At 42.6% G+C, this 18,934-nt stretch overlaps 1 protein-coding gene across 1 annotated transcript in view; it reads left to right on the plus strand.

Annotated features, from left to right (window-relative positions):
• The first annotated feature begins 2,038 nt into the window (after positions 1-2,038).
• The window catches only part of LOC311142654 (neuronal vesicle trafficking-associated protein 2-like), a 39,546-nt gene continuing 22,650 nt past the window's right edge, over positions 2,039-18,934 (plus strand). Inside the window, exons 1-3 of the mRNA XM_084178308.1 lie at positions 2,039-2,220; positions 2,680-2,846; positions 8,427-8,543. Of these exons, the coding sequence (XP_084034434.1) occupies positions 2,718-2,846; positions 8,427-8,543 (246 nt within the window). The 5' untranslated portion in view covers positions 2,039-2,220; positions 2,680-2,717. The remainder of the gene's footprint in view (positions 2,221-2,679; positions 2,847-8,426; positions 8,544-18,934) is intronic.

Consider the following 18,934-nt stretch of genomic DNA (forward strand, 5'->3'; position numbering starts at 1 on the left):
TCTTGGGTTCCTGGTGCAGGTTCCCTGGAGGAAATACAGCGACGCCTGTAGCACTGGGCGATGAGACTTGGGCATTGGCTCCTCTAGTGTTGGGGTTGGACTGTGGTGGAGGGAATCGGTAAGTGCCCGGAGGGTCTCTGATATTTGGGAGAGTTGTTCTTGCTGCCGCCCCAGCAGTGCTCCTTGGTGGCTTGTAACATTCTTGATCTGGGTGATCTCAGCTGGGTCCATGTTGGAGGCAGAAGCTTCCTGTGACGTGGTGAGGTTGGACCCAGGAACAGATAAACGTAAATACTTTACTGAGAAATGGTAACAGAAGGATCACAGTAACACTGGGAAAACAACAAACACTACGTCTGGAAAACTCACTCAGGAGAAAAACGCACACGGCAAACAAATCAAGCTTCTGCAAAGGAAAACAGTAAACACACCTCTCTTAACAGCGAAATCATAATGAGTAATAGGACACACCTGAGTGTCATTAATGTCTCTAGGAAGGTCTCTGCCGCCCTCTGGTGACAGGTGGAACCATGACAGTTCTGAGGGCAGAAGAGGGTGCAACTCAATATTAGGAAGGTGTTCTTAATGTTTGGTATACTAAATTCTACACATTTTGCCATGGGGTTGAGAGAGAGAATTGCAGTTTTTAAGCTAATTTCCTGCATTTCTACACATTTTGCCATGAGATGGAGAATGAAAAAATGTAGCTTTAAAGTTAATGTCCTGCAATTTTGCCATGGGACATAGAGAAAATGTTGCAGTTTTAAAGCAAATTTCCTGCAGTTCTACACATTTTGCCATGGGTTGGAGAGAAACTTATTTAGCAGTTTTAAAGTTAATCTCCTGCAATTCTACACATTTTTCCATGTTCAAATGATATCTGAGTGAGAGTGACTAACTAAATCAATGGGGGACCCCTGGAGGTGAGGGTGGCTGGGCACCTTGAGTGCCCTTGTCAGTAATTCGGTCATGATTACTACAAGGTTTAGATAGCTGGCAAGACTAATGTTAGCTGACATGGGCTAATTGAGTGAATGTCAGTGACTGACATTACAAGAGGAAAACTGCTGAAATACCAAACTGCTGATGCACTAAAAAATGTGTACTTTGTGTGTCCTACTATCAATCTTAACTAAACAGTAAATTGAGTTGTGACCAATGGCTGTTGAAACCGACTGATTTATTGGGGGCCCTCTATTGGCTGGGGGACCCAAGTGGCCGTTTATGTCTAGAAACTGCACTGGTAACGTCCATTTTAACGTCCATTTCCATCTTTCTCCTCAGTTCTACTTTACTGCTCCTCAATTCTACTTTCTTACCAAGTGGGAATGTGGTAATTACCAGTTGCGAAATCGTAAATACGAGTTGTGTGCTTTCACGTTTTGAACCGGGAAATATCATCAAACATGGTGGTCATTAGAAGGCTTGTGAGTGTTTTGCTATTTTTTGCCGACGAAAAGTATATCCAGAGCTGCTTTCACTTTCTAAATCAAAAGGAAGATGAACAGAATCAATAAACAACAACTGCTGAAGACGCCTCCATGCTTGATGTCTTTTTTGTTGACAAATAACGTCAGAGAGGTGCAGGGGATGATTAGATGAGTTTCCCACTAGTAATTACCATTTGGAGGGGCGTTCAAGTGGATTTTTACCAGTCATATGCTGGTATTTACAAAATTACTAGATGATGTGAATGCAGTTTTATAGAGATGGCTATTTATTATGCAGAGGGGGAGGTACAGACAGGCACAGTAAGTGTTCGGTATATTATTTACTGTAATCCGATTAGACGTTTTAAAAAAAGTAATCCGGGCTGATTACAGTTACTTCATTTAATAATCCCGTTACATGTAATCTGTTACTACCCAACCCTGCACAGTTATTCAGGTCTCTAGATGGCGATGAAGACTAAGAAAATACATCTGAGTGGGGTTAATGGTTTTATTCAAATTGGGCCAAACAAATGTGGGATTTCATTCAAAAATCCCCCTAGCGGTGCCGGTTGCAAGTATAAAGTGAGGCGGCAGTGTTTGGATTTGGGGGCTGGATTGCCTATGGAATCTGCTAGTCTGCAGCGCTAGGGCTGTCTACTTTCTCGCATCAGCACCGCGGAGCTTTGATTGCGTTTTAGCCCGGTCTGCCTGCATCTGCGTTCCTTTGATATTAGCCTTCAAAACAGCCGACGAAGAAACAAAAACGACTTATAAAAGTGTGTCCATCGTAAGTAGCTGTTTTTATTTGACATATTCTGTTTTTGGGCGCTAAAGGCGAAGTAGTCTAGGCTAGGTTACTGCAGGTGTAGCCCTATGAACATAGCCCTAGAACATAGGATTTATTTTGACGCCTGCTTTATGGCGTTGGAAATGCTGATTTTCCACATTTTTTAAATGTAGAATATATGCATTTTCGTAAATTAGATGGGGGAAATGATATCTCAAGTTACCCTGCACCCCCACATATTTAATAATTAAACGGGTTTTCAGAGCGTCTTATTAGCCTGTTACAATATTTGATGTTATTATGAAGTTAAAGTTTAAATCCAATGTGTCATTTAAATGTTTAAATATACATGGTTCGATTAAATAAAAAACGTATTGATTTGCATTGTCAGTATATGTTTTATTGTTTGATAAATGACACATGAACAATGAACTAACATATTTGTTGTTATATTTACAGCATCTGCTTGAGAAGTGCACTATTTTCTATTAGTAAAGATGGTTAAACTGGGGAGTAATCTAGAAGACAAAGGCGCTAAACCGGTCAGTGTGGAGGATGGCTTCCAAAACGTACCTCTTATCACCCCTCTGGACGTCGGTAACCTCCTGTATGGAGCCCCAGACAAGGTAAAATGGACTGTCTGTCTGCTCTGCTCTCCTGTCCTACTCACTCCTTGATTTATTGCCATTGCCATTATGTAATTGAACAGCAAACCCATCTTTCTGTCATTTCAATTGCCCTCTTGCTTCCTTTGTTAAAGCACAGATTAAAGAAGCAGGTTTATAACGGGGATGCACATCATCCATTCCAGGAAGCCAGCAAACATGTAATCTCTAATTTACTTTGACAAGGTTTTTTTTATTTTTGGCCCAGCACTGACGACTTCTGCTGCTTATTACACAGAATGATGATGAATGAATCACTGAACTGAACGTGTTAATATGATTGATATGAGTAATGATATTTGTAATTGTTTAATAATGCACATAATTGAATCTTACTTTGAAGGGATTTTCAATCATAACAGCTGATAGGCTAGTGTCCTCGACATGAGCGCAGCAGGTTTTTTATTTTCATAGGAGTGAAGGACAGGTCCTTTGTTGTGTTGTCACAAGGCCTACCTGCTAATGTCATTTCATGCATTTTTTACTTCAGCAGTGAATGCGGATATTAATTTGACATTGAGGATATGCAGAAATAAGTGTCCTCTCCCTGCGATGTATTTGTCAGCTCCCAGCTGATCATGAGGCTGACTCTTGTTTTATTTGATCGGCAACACAGCAGAGCCCGTGGCCCCATGCAGGCCGAGCCCGTCACTCTACAGTAAACATTAGGAGAAGAGCCAGTGACACTTTTGCAGAGTTTTGCTTCAGCCCTCGTCTTGGATTCTGCTAATGAAGGCACAATCTCTCAGTACACCTGCTAACTGGAGTTAACTGCCACTCTACACAGACTCGCAGCATTACAAAAGAGCCCTGTGTCATATTTCACTAGAAGGGCAGCGCCACAATAGCAGGTCCCTTCCTCTACTTCCACAACAGTGTTATAAGGGGAGACTCTGGGGAGGCGGAGGCTCCATTGTCCAGCATGGCAGACAAACACAGACAGACGGAACATCTTTATCTCTTTATCTGTCTGTCTATCCCATGCCCACCCTAGGAGGAATTGGAGCACCATTCAGGATTTTCAATGCGTTGATTCATGCCTCTCAAGTGTCATATAAGATATACTATTCAGAGGGTCAGATTGGGTCAAGAGCAGTGATATTGGGCTGTGATTACTGGAACAGCTGCTTTTGAGAACATGGATAAGTACATAATTGCTGGTTATTTGGAGATGGAGTTGTTGAAGTGGACCAGGTGTCATGCCAATACATTTCCCCAGGGTGGTTGGATAACTAGAAGGCTCTACTGGGTATAGAGCCTTGGAAAATACCATTGAGTTATTTATTTTAATGTGAAAATGTTAACATTTGAAACAATGCAGTGAAGGCTCATTTCATAATGTGTGTAAAGTGGTCCTGTGTTTGCTGAGCAGTGAAAATGACATGAAATGACACGACATCAGAGGGTTTGAATAGTCTTTGTTGTCTCTATGAAGAGTGGACATCAATGGCTCCAGATTCCCCTCAAAGTGCTGTCATTCTAATATCCAGGTTGTCCCTGACAGAGAGTGAGAGGTTGTCTAGGCAGGCTCGCAGAGCTCTGGGGGCAGTGGTGTGTGTAGTGTGGATACAGTGCAGTCTCATTGGGCTACAGATAAGGCATAGCTGTGGGTACAGTTCACATTCTGCTGCTTTCCATGTTCACCCTCTGGTTAAAAGCCTCCCCAGCCTGAGGTGATGTTACTATGTTTTCTCAGAAAGTCTTGGCTGTATGTTATATGCAAATAATTTCCCATGTCTTTTTCTTTTATTTGAGTTTTTAAAAAAATGGGGGTGTATCAGATTGCAGCTTCTATCAATGTAATTGTCTGCATCATTTCCAATCCGTCATATATATATTTTTTATATTTTATATAAATATATTTTCCTTCATTATTTTCCCCTAACCCTACCACCCCTCCCCTAATTGGAGTAAACTAATGGACAACAACACTTAGGTTTCTACTTCCAGCTTATACATACTAACAGTGGAGGCTGCTGAGGGGAGGACAGCTCATAATAATGGCTGGAATGGAGCAAATGGAATGGCATCAAACACATGGAAACCATGGAAACCATGTGTTTGATGTATTTCAGGGTTCTTCAATTCCGGTCCTGGAGGGCCGAAACACCTCTGTTTTTCATCCTCTCCTTCTAATCAGGGGCTAATTCAGACCTGGGACACCAGGTGAGTGCAATTAACTACCAGGTAGAAATAAAAAACAGAAGTGTTTCGGCCCTCCAGGACCGGAATTGAAGAACCCTGATGTATTTGATACCATTGCACCCATGCCGCTCCAGCCATTACCACGAGCCCGTCCACCCCAATTAAGGTGTCACCAACCTCCTGTGCTATATACGTTTTACGTACACAGTATATTTTACATTAGTTATCTTTTGTTTGTATTTAGTCCCACCCTTCAGCTCCCCTCAACCCCTCCCATCTATCTCTGAACATCATCCAGTTTCTATTTGTATTGGCCATATGTTTTTCAACTGTGCTGTGATGTTTCACAAAAGTTCTGAACCTTTCTATTCTTATAGTTTCTACAGATTGTAAATTAAAGATAAACATTTTAGCTAAGAGTATTATTATTTTATTGATCCATTGACTATGACTTTTCACATCACCCAGCAGTGCTATTTGCAGAGCTAACTCCAGGCGAATGTTGCAATTCTTTAGCCATTCCTGAACCTGCAACCAAAAACAAGCTATATATGGACAGTACCAAAGCAAATGATCTAATGACTCTGTCTTTTCACAGCAAAACGTTTATAAGGTGAATGTAAAACGATGTCTGAAATAGATGGAAGAGAAAGTCAACCATTACGCCCTCTCTGAACATTATTACAGAGAGAGGCCTAGAGGTCTAAAGGGTATTTACACATTGTACCTTCAAAAACAACTCAAAACACTGTGGGTTTGAGTCTATTCTGTCATCCTGTGTGGTGTCACGACTGTCTGTGAGATGCGGTAAACGAAGTCAGGCGCAGGACACAGAACTCTCGGATACGTACTTTTAATACGAAAAGGATCCAAAAGGACACAGAAAATAACTCCACGCAGGGAGGAAATAACCCGCTCACAAAAATGACAACCGTGAAGGGGAAAACAATCACACACAAAGTACAGATGAGAGACAGGGGTAATTATAAGGGAAACAATTAACATAATGACGAACAGGTGTAAACAATACAGACAAAACTAAACAAACACCGATAACATCGAACGGCAGTAGCTAGTACTCCGGGGACGACGAACGCCGAAGCCTGCCCGAGCAAGGAGGAGGAGCAGCCTCGGCAGAATCCGTGACATGTGGAAGGAGTTGTCAGGGAGCTACAGCTGTTTTTATCCCTATAAGTCTAACCACTGCTGGCTATGTGACCAGGGCTACAGGGCAGCAGGGGGACAAACAGGCCATGGAAACACAATTCTCTGTGGGCTAGTGCTGAGCGATCAGGGAGGAATTAGACCTGATCCCATCTGGACAGCCAGTGACGTGCCTGCAGGCCGCAGGGTCTCCAATATCTTGATTGGGTGAGAAACTAGCAGAGTAACTGAGCTGTGGAGTGTAATGAAGGGTCTTACATGCAGCACTTTGAATCAATCGTTTTCATCAGAATTCAGGCCCCAGGCCAAGCCTTTGATTGCACTTCTTTCAGAACAAGCTGCTGTTTTACAGGGTGAACTGGATGACCCATCACTTGGCCCACACATCTAAGAGCTTGTTGGTTGTTGGATGAGGGATGCCATGTTGTGACTCTGTACAGTACAAATTAGTTGTCTAATACACACCTGGAGTTTCCCCTCAGAATAACTGCAGTGTTTCTTAACAACACATCAAAGCATAAAGCAGAATCTAGCCCATATTTTGGGGCTTTTTTGTTTGTTATCTTGGTAGGCTTATTATCTTGATAGGCTTGTTATCTTGGAAGGCTTATTATCTTGGTAGGCTTATTATCTTGGTAGGCTTATTATCTTGGTAGGCTTATTCTTTTGAGTTTCTTTGGAGTTTCACCTCCTTATTCCTCGTAGCAGTGGTGCAGTGATTCATGTGCATTATTCAGACAGGAAGCCATGGGATACGTCCCAAGTGATAGCGTATTCCCTATTTGGTGCACTACTTTTGACTAGAGCCATATTCCCTAAAAGTAGTGCACTAAATAGAGAATAGGGTGCCATTTGGGATTTAACCATAATGACATAAAATGGTCTAGGATTAGATAACGATCTCTCTGTGATCTTATTATCAGCCATGTTGATCCAGGTAAATTATAATGCAAATACAGTCCGTTTGATTATCTGACTCAGGGGATCTCCTAGGACAGGGTTCTTCAAGTCCGGTCCTGGAGGGCCAAAACACCTCTGTTTTTCATCCTCTCCTTCTAATCAGGGGCTAATTCAGACCTGGGACACCAGGTGAGTGCAATTAACTACCAGGTAGAAATAAAAAACAGAAGTGTTTCGGCCCTCCAGGACCAGAATTGAAGAACCCTGGACTAGAATGACCTACTGTACCTAGGGAACTGCATGTCCTAACCCAGGGGTAGCCTACATATTGCTTTTTGCTACGAATGAGAAATGAAATGGCAGTGGTAATAATAACAGTGTCTATAAAAAAAAAAGACAGAGGTGCATGGGGTGCAGACAGCCTGGTAATTCAGGGGGAAATGAAATGTCAACGTGATGGGGAAGGAGTTAGAGAGGCTGTAATTGCGGAGTTCATGACAAGTAGCTTAGTCTTGGAGACTTCAGGACAATATAATGCCATTAATTCCAGGTTGTGCTGTGGAGAGGAGGTACCAGGGGTTTGTGGAAGGTGCAATTATTTTGGAAATGTATTCCTTGATCCTGTTATTAGAAGCCCTAGCACCATTCAGTTCCTGTAATTTGGCAAGTTGGAGAGGTCCAGGGGAGGAGTGTCTGCAGATAGATATCTGAGAGGAGCAGTACAGTCACACTGGCTTGTAGAAAGTGATAAGGAACCAGCAGTACAAAGTGCTGAATCCATCAGTCATTTACCGCAGAGTATACTTTCTGCCGAAACCTTTAATGTGACTTTCATACAAGCAGCACAATGAGGCTCACAGGGATGTAATCACATCTCTCTCTGTCCCCCTCTGTGTTTTGACTGCTATTCTGAGCCAATTTCAGTGACGAATGGCAGAGTGACAGTACTGCGACAGGCCTCTACTTACCCAACTCTCTGTTCCTCTACATCGTTGTTAAAAGAGAGTGGATTGGTTCTGATTGGGGAGCATCATACGGGGCAGTGCCTAAAATAGCCACCCTCTGACAGTTGCTTGGCAGAGGCAGAGGCAGAGGTTAGAGTTTTTATGTTTCTCTCTCTGCCCTTGAATAGATAACACAGTGATGACGTAACACGGTGATGACGTAACACGGTGATGACGTAACACGGTGATGACGTAACACGGTGATGACGTAACAGTAAGACTGTGCGGTATGATGGCTCTGTCTAACGGAAGTCCAGCTAACCCCTAAGGGACATTTTTTGCTGTGTCACTGTAACTGACTGTGTTTTGTCCTCTCCTTTCTCCACAGGTGGTGGTGAAGACACGGACTGAGTACCAAACGGACCAGAAAAAATCAAAGATGAAGGTGCCCAAGGTGGAGGAGTTCACCATCAGCTTCACTGATGGAGTGTCAGAGAGACTCAAGGTACTCGGAAAGTTAATTTCTTAATTCACTGAGACAGACCAACTCTTCCCTCAGCGCTAAGATGCTACTTCGCTACGTTGCTGCCTGCTAGCGTTGTTAATATTAGAATTCCGCTCCGTTAAGCACATATAGTGTTCCTGAGGAGTTATCTTTCGGAATGCATCAGTTTCACTGGAAGCGGATGTAAGTTCAATTCCTTAGGTGCTGTACAGGGAACAAAATGGTAATTGGGTTATCATGGTAGCCAGATCTCATGCGTAAGCTCATGAGAATCTCTGAAAAACTTGAGCTAGCAAGCTGAACGTCCATGTGAATATAACAGTGTGTGATCCACAGTACCTGAGAACATACTGGATGTTTCTTCTGGACTTATTACACATTATTAACATACGAAGCAGATACCCAGGTTGAAATGGAAATGGACCTGTAGTTTCTTATAGATCCACTCTGTCACTAACAGTGAGAGGAGACCCAGACCATAGAGTGAAATGGATTGACCTCATCCATAATTAACACACACTCTGCTTTCATTGGCCTCAATAGCAGCGGTCATTGTTCCCTCGGCACATCAAATCAATGGGCTGCAATCTCTTATACAGTCCTGAGAGTGAGGGCTAGGGCTGGGAATTGCCAAGGGACCTCACAATATGATATTATCAATAGACTTACTATTGCAATTCCCAGGATTCTATAGGTATTGCGATCAAATACTGTAATGTTTTTGCGATTTGATGTTACCAAAATATTTCCCATATGTCCCGTGTGGCTCAGTTGGTAGAGCATGGCACTTGCAACACCAGGCTTGTGGGTTTGATTCCCACGGGGGACCAGTACGGAAAAGTAAAAAAATGTATGCGCTCACTACTGTAAGTCACTCTGGATAAGAGCGTCTGCTAAATGACTAAATGTCCTATTGCTCAGTAGGTCTTCTGCAGAAAGAGAAAATGAGTTTTGATCAGTCATGGAAATAAAAGTATTGAAAACATGTTGGCTCACTATTTAAAAAGAAGATGGAGAACAAGCTATAGGATGAAAAATACTGGAGTTTTGGCGCAGGTACAGCCGACTAGCGCTAGCTAACGCTATCTAGCGAAACCACACAACAAAAATATAGATATATTTTAGCAAATCGATACTTGGAGTCAAAATATCAACATAATATCATCCGAAATAATATTGTGATATGTAACTGTATTGATTTTTTCCCCACATCACTAGTCAGGGCTATAACCATTTTAGGTGCTGTTTAATGTTGATGGAAGAGAAGGTTCTGCAGAGTGTTTGACTATAATTATGTTGCCGTTAAATGTCATTTGAGGAGGAAGAGAGAGAGAATGAAATATTCAACACAAACAGGCTGTGAAGCTTGTCTGAGTGGGATTGTGACTGACTGAGAGGCGGATCTCTCCTGTCTTGCTCCCTCTGTGGCAGAGTGGAGAGGCTTGATCGACCATGCCTGGCCTTCCCTCCCACAGCTGGGAGATGAGACGGAGGTATTTGACCTGGAAACAAGGAGAGCCCTCTCTTGCAGACTGCATGGCGCAATGCGCTATCAACTTCTGTTTGGTGGAGGGGAATTCAAATGAGAGCCTTTTTTTATAACTCAGTCTGATGTGTGTGCTGTAGGATCTTTTTGGGGGGCTGCCTGCCTTGCATGACTGATGGAGCTGAATGGGCAGGGGTGTTTTCTGACTATCATCCCAGCCTAGCGCTGACTGTGTAGAAAGCTCACACATCGTCTCGCCATAGCAGATTGTGTTGATGGATGAAGCGCTCAAAGTATATATGCCTCACCTCCCTGCGATTGCTCCCAGTTGAGTTGAGCGTGGCCAAATTCCCCATTGTTACTTTATCCGGGAACAGGGGGAGGAACGTCTTCCTTCATTAAACACACAAAACAAAAGAAGACGGAGGTCTCTTGGTATCTGATGCAGCAAAGCGTAACATATTAACATATCATGTCTATTGCACTCCACACTGCCCTTTCCCACCTGGACAAGAGGAACACCTACGTGAGAATGCTATTAATTGACTACAGCTCAGCGTTCAACACCATAGTGCCGTCAAAGCTCATAACTAAGCTAAGGACCCTGGGACTAAACACCTCCCTCTGCAACTGGATCCTGGACTTCCTGACGGGCCGCCCCCAGGTGTTAAGGGTAGATAACAACACATCTGCCACCCCGATCCTCAACACGGGGGCCCCTCAGGGGTGCGTGCTCAGTCCCATGCTGTACTCCCTGTTCACCCATGACTGGATGGCCAGGCACAACTCCAACACCATCATTACGTTTGCAGACGACACAACAGTGGTAGACCTGATCACCAACAACGATGAGACAGCCTATAGGGAGGAGATCAGAGACCTGGCCGTGTGGTGCCAGGATAACAATCTCTCCCTTAACGTGATCAAGACAAAGGAGATGATTGTGGACTACAGGAAAAAAAAGAGGACTGAGCACGCCCCCATTCTCATCGACGGGGCTGTAGTGGAACAGGTTGAGAGCTTCAAGTTCCTTGGTGTCCACATCACCAACAAACTATCATGGTCCAAACACACCAAGACAGTCGTGAAGAGGGCACGACAAAGCCTATTCCCCCTCAGGAGATTTGGCATGGGTCCTCAGATCCTCAAAAAGTTCTACAGCTGCACCATCGAGAGCATCCTGACTGGTTGCATCACTGCCTGGTATGTAAACTGCTCGGCCTCAGACCGCAAGGCACTACAGAGGGTAGTGCGTACGGCCCAGTACATCACTGGGGCCAAGCTTCCTGCCTTCCAGGACCTCTATACCAGGCGGTGTCAGAGGAAGGCCCTAAAAATTATCAAAGACTCCAGCCACCCTAGTCATAGACTGTTCTCTGTGCTACCGCAAGAGCAAGCAGTACTGGAGCGCCAAGTCTAGGCCCAAAAGGCTTCTTAACAGCTTCTACCCCCAAGCCATAAGACTCCTGAACAGCTAATCATGGCTACCTGGACTATTTGCATTGCAAATAGTCCAGGTAGCCAACAGTAGACAGTTGCAGCCAACAGTATTTTTCAGTGACAACACGTTTCTGGTGGTGGCCTTCTTCCGTTACACACAGGTGTTCGGAGCATGCTAGATAGCTAATTTGTATAGGTGGTCCCTCCATCTGCATGGAGATGTGGCCATGTGGGGACACTAACCCTAACCCTATAAAGGTGTGTGTCCATTTCTCGCTGATATGAAAGGTAAGGTCCTTATGCTTCTAAAACTGTACTGCAAGCGATGCGTGTTAATGTTCAGACCGAGCGTCAGGGCTCCTAACAAAACTCCCCCGTACAGAAGACGCCTTCGTCCAATGGCTCTTATCTGTAATGTAATGTAATGGAACTGAGAGACATGAACAATGGCTAACTCTCCCCATGTGCACATGAGTATAGAGAAAATGACATGAAAGAGCAGGGAGCTGAGCTGAGACGCCTCTCTCTCTGTCAAGGGACTCAGTAGAATGAGAATGAAAGGCAGGTGCAGGCTGGGTGTCTCAGCTAGCAGATGAAATCTCCACATATCCAACAATACTGGCAGATCCCTGAGGCTGTTTAGTCGGCCATTTTATCAGGAGACAGAGCGAGAGAGAGAGTGAGAGAGAGAGAGCATAGAGTAGTAGAGAGTAGTAGAGAGTATAGAGTAGTATAGCGTATAGAGAGTATAGAGTAGTAGAGATGAGTATAGAGTAGTATAGAGTATAGAGTAGTATAGAGTATAGAGTAGTATAGAGTATAGAGTAGTAGAGAGTATAGAGTAGTAGAGAGTATAGAGTAGTAGAGAGTATAGAGTAGTAGAGAGTATAGAGTAGTATAGATTAGTAGAGAGTATAGAGTAGTAGAGAGTATAGATTAGTAGAGAGTAAAGAGTAGTAGAGAGTAGTAGAGAGTATAGCGTAGTAGAGATTAGTTGAGAGTATAGAGTAGTATAGAGTATAGAGTAGTAGAGAGTATAGAGTAGTAGAGAGTATAGATTAGTAGAGAGTAGAGAGTATAGAGTAGTATAGAGTATAGGGTAGTAGAGAGTATAGAGTAGTAGACAGTATAGAGTAGTAGAGAGTATAGATTAGTAGAGAGTAGTAGAGATTAGTAGAGAGTATAGAGTAGTAGAGAGTATAGAGTAGTAGAGAGTATAGAGTAGTAGAGAGTATAGAGTAGTAGAGAGTATAGAGTAGTAGAGAGTATAGAGTAGTAGAGAGTATAGAGTAGTATAGAGTATAGAGTAGTAGACAGTATAGAGTAGTAGACAGTATAGAGTAGTAGAGAGTATAGAGTAGTATAGAGTATAGATTAGTAGAGATTATAGATTAGTAGAGAGTAAAGAGTAGTAGAGATTAGTAGAGAGTATAGAGTAGTAGAGAGTATAGAGTAGTAGACAGTATAGAGTAGTAGAGAGTAGTATAGAGTATAGAGTAGTAGAGAGTATAGATTAGTAGAGAGTATAGAGTAGTAGAGAGTATAGATTAGTAGAGAGTATAGAGTAGTAGAGAGTATAGATTAGTAGAGAGTATAGAGTAGTAGACAGTATAGAGTAGTAGAGAGTATAGAGTAGTAGAGAGTAAAGAGTAGTAGAGAGTAGTAGAGAGTATAGCGTAGTAGAGATTAGTTGAGAGTATAGAGTAGTAGAGAGTATAGAGTAGTAGAGAGTATAGAGTAGTAGAGAGTATAGAGTAGTAGTGAGTAGTATAGAGTATAGAGTAGTAGAGAGTATAGATTAGTAGAGAGTATAGAGTAGTAGAGAGTATAGATTAGTAGAGAGTATAGATTAGTAGAGAGTAGAGAGTATAGAGTAGTATAGAGTATAGGGTAGTAGAGAGTATAGAGTAGTAGACAGTATAGAGTAGTAGAGAGTATAGAGTAGTAGAGAGTAGTAGAGATTAGTAGAGAGTAGTAGAGATTAGTAGAGAGTATAGAGTAGTAGAGAGTATAGAGTAGTAGAGAGTATAGAGTAGTAGAGAGTATAGAGTAGTAGACAGTATAGAGTAGTAGAGAGTATAGAGTAGTAGAGAGTATAGAGTAGTATAGAGTATAGATTAGTAGAGAGTATAGAGTATAGAGTAGTAGAGAGTATAGAGTAGTAGAGAGTATAGATTAGTAGATAGTATAGAGTAGTAGAGAGTATAGATTAGTAGAGAGTATAGAGTAGTAGAGAGTATAGATTAGTAGAGAGTATAGATTAGTAGAGAGTAGAGAGTATAGAGTAGTATAGAGTATAGGGTAGTAGAGAGTATAGAGTAGTAGACAGTATAGAGTAGTAGAGAGTATAGAGTAGTATAGAGTATAGATTAGTAGAGAGTAGTAGAGATTAGTAGAGAGTAGTAGAGATTAGTAGAGAGTATAGAGTAGTAGAGAGTATAGAGTAGTAGAGAGTATAGAGTAGTAGACAGTATAGAGTAGTAGAGAGTATAGAGTAGTATAGAGTATAGATTAGTAGAGATTATAGATTAGTAGAGAGTATAGAGTAGTAGAGAGTATAGAGTAGTAGAGAGTATAGATTAGTAGAGAGTATAGAGTAGTATAGAGTATAGAGTAGTAGAGAGTATAGAGTAGTAGAGAGTATAGATTAGTAGATAGTATAGAGTAGTAGAGAGTATAGATTAGTAGAGAGTATAGAGTAGTAGAGAGTATAGAGTAGTAGAGAGTATAGAGTAGTAGAGAGTATAGATTAGTAGAGAGTATAGAGTAGTATAGAGTATAGATTAGTAGAGAGTATAGAGTAGTATAGAGTATAGATTAGTAGAGAGTGTAGATACAATGTGTTTGTTCATGTGTGGGTGTTAAGAGACAACACATTTTTCAGATTGTGAGGCATCACATTGATTTACATGGCTTCTCTGTGGAACTGTACATTTGTAAATATGTTAAACAGAAAACGATCATTTCTAGACTCGATTTCCACATAGAGGCTTTTCTCATTGGCTCTGCCACACAACTGAGGCCAGTCAATGGCCAGTATGGATCAGCCTGTTCTGTGACAGTCAGTCGTCCAGTCAGGAGCTGTGTTGTGGCCCGCGGCCAGCAGCAATCCTCCTCCAGACTATAATTTATGACTATCCTCTCGTCTGTCACTTGCGCCTTACGAGGGCTGCAGCCCTGCGTTTCTAAAATGCCAGTAAATACAAACACCCACTCACTCACTCACTCACCCTGGAGCCATAGAAACACTGCCAGGTCCTAGTGGTAGCCAATTAGAGACACCTCCCTGGTTAACGCTGGCCATTGATTGGTTGGATTAATCATCCATGCTGTTCCTGGGCAGCCCTGACCCCCCAGCCCAGTTTAGCGGCCAGTGGTGCTGACTGACTGCCTGCCTGTCAGTGTTCCGATGATCGAACGCTTTCAGTTATTCCGATTACAGCTGGGTCCTCCTCCACACACTCTGGGACATAGAATCTATCAACATGTCATTGCATGGGGAGGTTTCACTTTGAATGGTTATGTCATGAGTGGATAGGAGGCATTGCATGATAGCTAAGATTGAACATGTGGAAATACTGTTACAATTAATTACTTTCCCCTTTATTGTCCCTCCCCCTCCACATGTACAAACAGATACACGCAATGGGTTATGTGGGCTACAGATGGGAAATACTATATGTAAATGTATTACTTCTATTCACTGTTCCATTGGACCAAAAGGAATAACAAAAGACGGTTGGTAGTGTGTGCCAAAGGGGCAATTTATTTTTGTAATTTGTCATTTAAAAAAGGACAGCATATTCAAGCTGCCGCGGGGGCCAAGGGTTTTTGTGTGTGAGCAATGCATGAGATAATTTATAGCACCAGATGGCTTTTCCTCTGTTCTAACAGTGATTAACCCTACCGCTCAGCGTCCTCCAATACCTCGCAATCATTACATCTGAATATGGAGCTAACGTTAAAACTTTCTCCCTAATGATGTGTTCTGTATAATGTTTCAGGATAAATTCAATTATCCGCCAATTTTACCTGGCTTACTTTCTGTAATCTGGTTTTCAAGAGTAACACTCCCCGCGGAAATGATTTGATCATTTGATTTATTGGTGATGTGGAAATAGGGACACACTGTCATTGAGGAGGTAGCATAAGGATATGTAATTGTAATTCAGGCTGAAGTGTCCCAGTCCTTGTTTCTGGTTTGTGTGGCTTTGACACTTTCCATGAGCACTGTACATGTTGTGAGGCCATGATGACAGTGGGACTCTAATTGACTGCTGTGTTCTGTCAGAACCCTCTCCTCCATCTCTGGCCCGGTGAGCTTGGGGAGCAATTTGTGACTCCAGATACAGAACACTTCCTGCTTTCTCTCTGTCTGTTTCTCCTCCTCCTCCGCTCTCTCTCTCTCTCTCTCTCTCTCTCTCTCTCTCTCTCTCTCTCTCTCTCTCTCTCTCTCTCTCTCTCTCTCTCTCTCTCTCTACTATACATCATTACATTTCGGCCAACTGGTCTGAGGATCCATTGGCACAGTGGTACAGTGGTGGTTGAGCCGCTGCCCAGAAGGACCAGCCTTGTTGTTATGCCACCGATGATGATCTTGGAGAGTGGCCCAGTGGAGTAGGCATTAGGCACTAGGTACTAAGCAGTAGGGAGAACACAGCCAGGCAGACAAGGCCCACAGAGGGCCATGTGAAACCCCCTTCATCTCCTCATCAAGCTGCTCCCTCCTCTCCACATCCACATCCAGCAGCACCTAGCTTCACATAATAAGGGATTGTGAGGCGCTGGAGACTGACTGAGAGGAAGATATTAATGAGCGTGTCTGAGGGATGTAAACAGGAGGTTTGAGGAGTGTTTAGTTGTTCTTTACCAAGCCTGGGGCGTGTCGTCGGGTACATTTCCTCCAAGCCCCAGATCAACACCCCAGCATTAATATCATATCTCCTCTTCTCCTAAACAATTGTATTTCTCCGAAATGCAGCTCATTTAGAAAAATGTAATTATTCTTGTTTGCATATCCTCGTTAGTGGCGTGTTTACCCAGAACAGGCAGAAGGTAGAAGCAAGGATCACTTAATAACCAACACACTATCACAGCCTATTGTGAAATAGACACAAATTACACAATTATCGTTCTCCATAATGCATTTATGTACGTTACACAAATTCCAATTTGTTATGGCTAACGTTAGTTAGGTTAGCTAGGTGGCTAACGTTAGCTGGGTTAGGGGTTAAGGTTAGGGTTAGAGGTTAAGGTTAGGGTTATGGGTTAGGGCGAGGGGTTAAGGTTAGGGTTAGAGTTAGGCAACATGCTAAGTAGTTAAAGGGTTAAGGTTAGGGTTAGCTACAATGCTAGCTAAGTAGTTAAAAAGTAGTAAGTTGTTGCAGAGTTGATAATTAGCTAAAATGCTAAAGTTGTCTGTGATGTAATTTGAACATGCAACATTTGGGTTGCTAGACGGTCGCGTTATACACCCACCCATTCTCCCTGACCAACCCACCCACCCTCCCCGATCAACCTCCCTCCTATCATTTCTGTCTTAAGTAACCTACTGTCTTTATCTGTGATTAAAATGCACTGTATACAAAATCATGTACTGCACACAGAAAAATACACTTTTTCATGTGCCTGTCATGAATTTCCAATAAACTATTCATGTTTATTTCAAAAATAATCTGTGATACTGGGTTGCAATAATGGGATTGTGTATATCAAATGCCATCACTCGGTGTGAGAGAGTGCCATGCTGTCAGAAAACAAGATGGATTAGATTGGACTGTACGGTACGGTACAAACATCTTTATTCTCTATTGGGATTCCATGATGGTAGCTAGTCCACCTGGAGTCCATACAACAAACTGGCCTGAAATATCAGATGTTTCAGAATTAAAGTTGTACATATTGCTGTTTTGAGCTGTCTGTTCATCTCAACAGGAGAGAGTCTGTTTGTACTTTGTGGTTGTTCTAGACCAGGGATGGGCAACTGGCGGCCCGCGGGCCACCCCCATTTTGAAGGCCCTCAATTCATTAAAAAAATATATAAATATATGTACGGTATATACACTGAACAAAAATATAAATGCAACATGTAAAGTGTTGGTCCCATGTACACAATTCCTGGAAGCTGAAAATGTTCCAGTTCTTCCATGGCCTGCATACTCACCAGACATGTTACCCATTGAGCATGTTTGGGATGCTCTGGAAAGACGTGTACGACAGCGTGTTCCAGGTCCTGCCAATATCCATCAACTTCGCACAGCCATTGAAGAGGAGTGTGACAACATTCCACAGGCCACAATCAACAGCCTGATCAACTCTATGCGAAGGAGATGTGTTGCGCTGCATGAGGCAAATGGTGGTCACACCAGATAGTGACTAGTTTTCTGATCCACGCCCCTACTTTTTTTTAAGGTACACTACATGACCAAAAGTATGTGGACATCTACTCGTCGAACATCTCATTCCAAAATCATGGGCATTAATATGGAGTTGGTCCCCCCTTTGCTGCTATAACAGCCTCCACTCTTCTGGGAAGGCTTTCCACTAGATGTTTGAACATTGCTACAGGGACTTGCTTCCATTCAGCCGCAAGAGCATTAGTGAGGTCTGGGCACTGATGTTGGGCGATTAGGCCTGGCTCGCAGTCTGCGTTCCAATTCATCCCAAAGGTGTTCGATGGGGTTGAGGTCAGGGCTCTATGCAGGCCAGTCAAGTTCTTCCACACTGATCTCGACAAACCATTTCTGTATGGACCTCACTTTGTGCAAGGGGGCATTGTCATGCTGAAACAGGAAAGGGCCTTCCCCAAACTGTTGCCACAAAGTTGGAAGCACATCTTCTGTAAACCCCCCCTATCTTGTCACAACACAACTGATTGGCTCAAACGCATTAAGAAGGAAAGAAATTCCACAAATAAATTTTAAGAAGGCACACCTGTTAATTGAAATGCATTCCAGGTGACTACCTCATGAAACTGGTTGAGAGAATGCCAAGAGTGTGCAAAGCTTTCATCAAGGCAAAGGATGGCTATTTGAAGAATCTCAAATATAAAATATATGTTTATTTGTTTAACACTTTTTTGGTTACTACAATGTAGAAAATTGTACAAATAAAGAAAAACCCTTGAATGAGTAGGTGTTCTAAAACTTTTGAGGTGTAGTGTGGGGGAAAAAAGTATTTAGTCAGCCACCAATTGTGCAAGTTCTCCCACTTAAAAAGATGAGAGAGGCCTGTATTTTTCATCATATGTACACGTCAACTATGACAGACAAAATGAGATTTTTTTTCTCCAGAAAATCACATTGTAGGATTTTTTATGAATTTATTTGCAAATTATGGTGGAAAATAAGTATTTGGTCACCTACAAACAAGCAAGATTTCTGGCTCTCACAGACCTGTAACTTCTTCTTTAAGAGGCTCCTCTGTCCTCCACTCATTACCTGTATTAATGGCACCTGTTTGAACT

This window comes from Coregonus lavaretus (genome assembly GCF_964263955.1).
Source record: "Coregonus lavaretus genome assembly, chromosome: 15".
NCBI lineage: Eukaryota > Metazoa > Chordata > Actinopteri > Salmoniformes > Salmonidae > Coregonus > Coregonus lavaretus.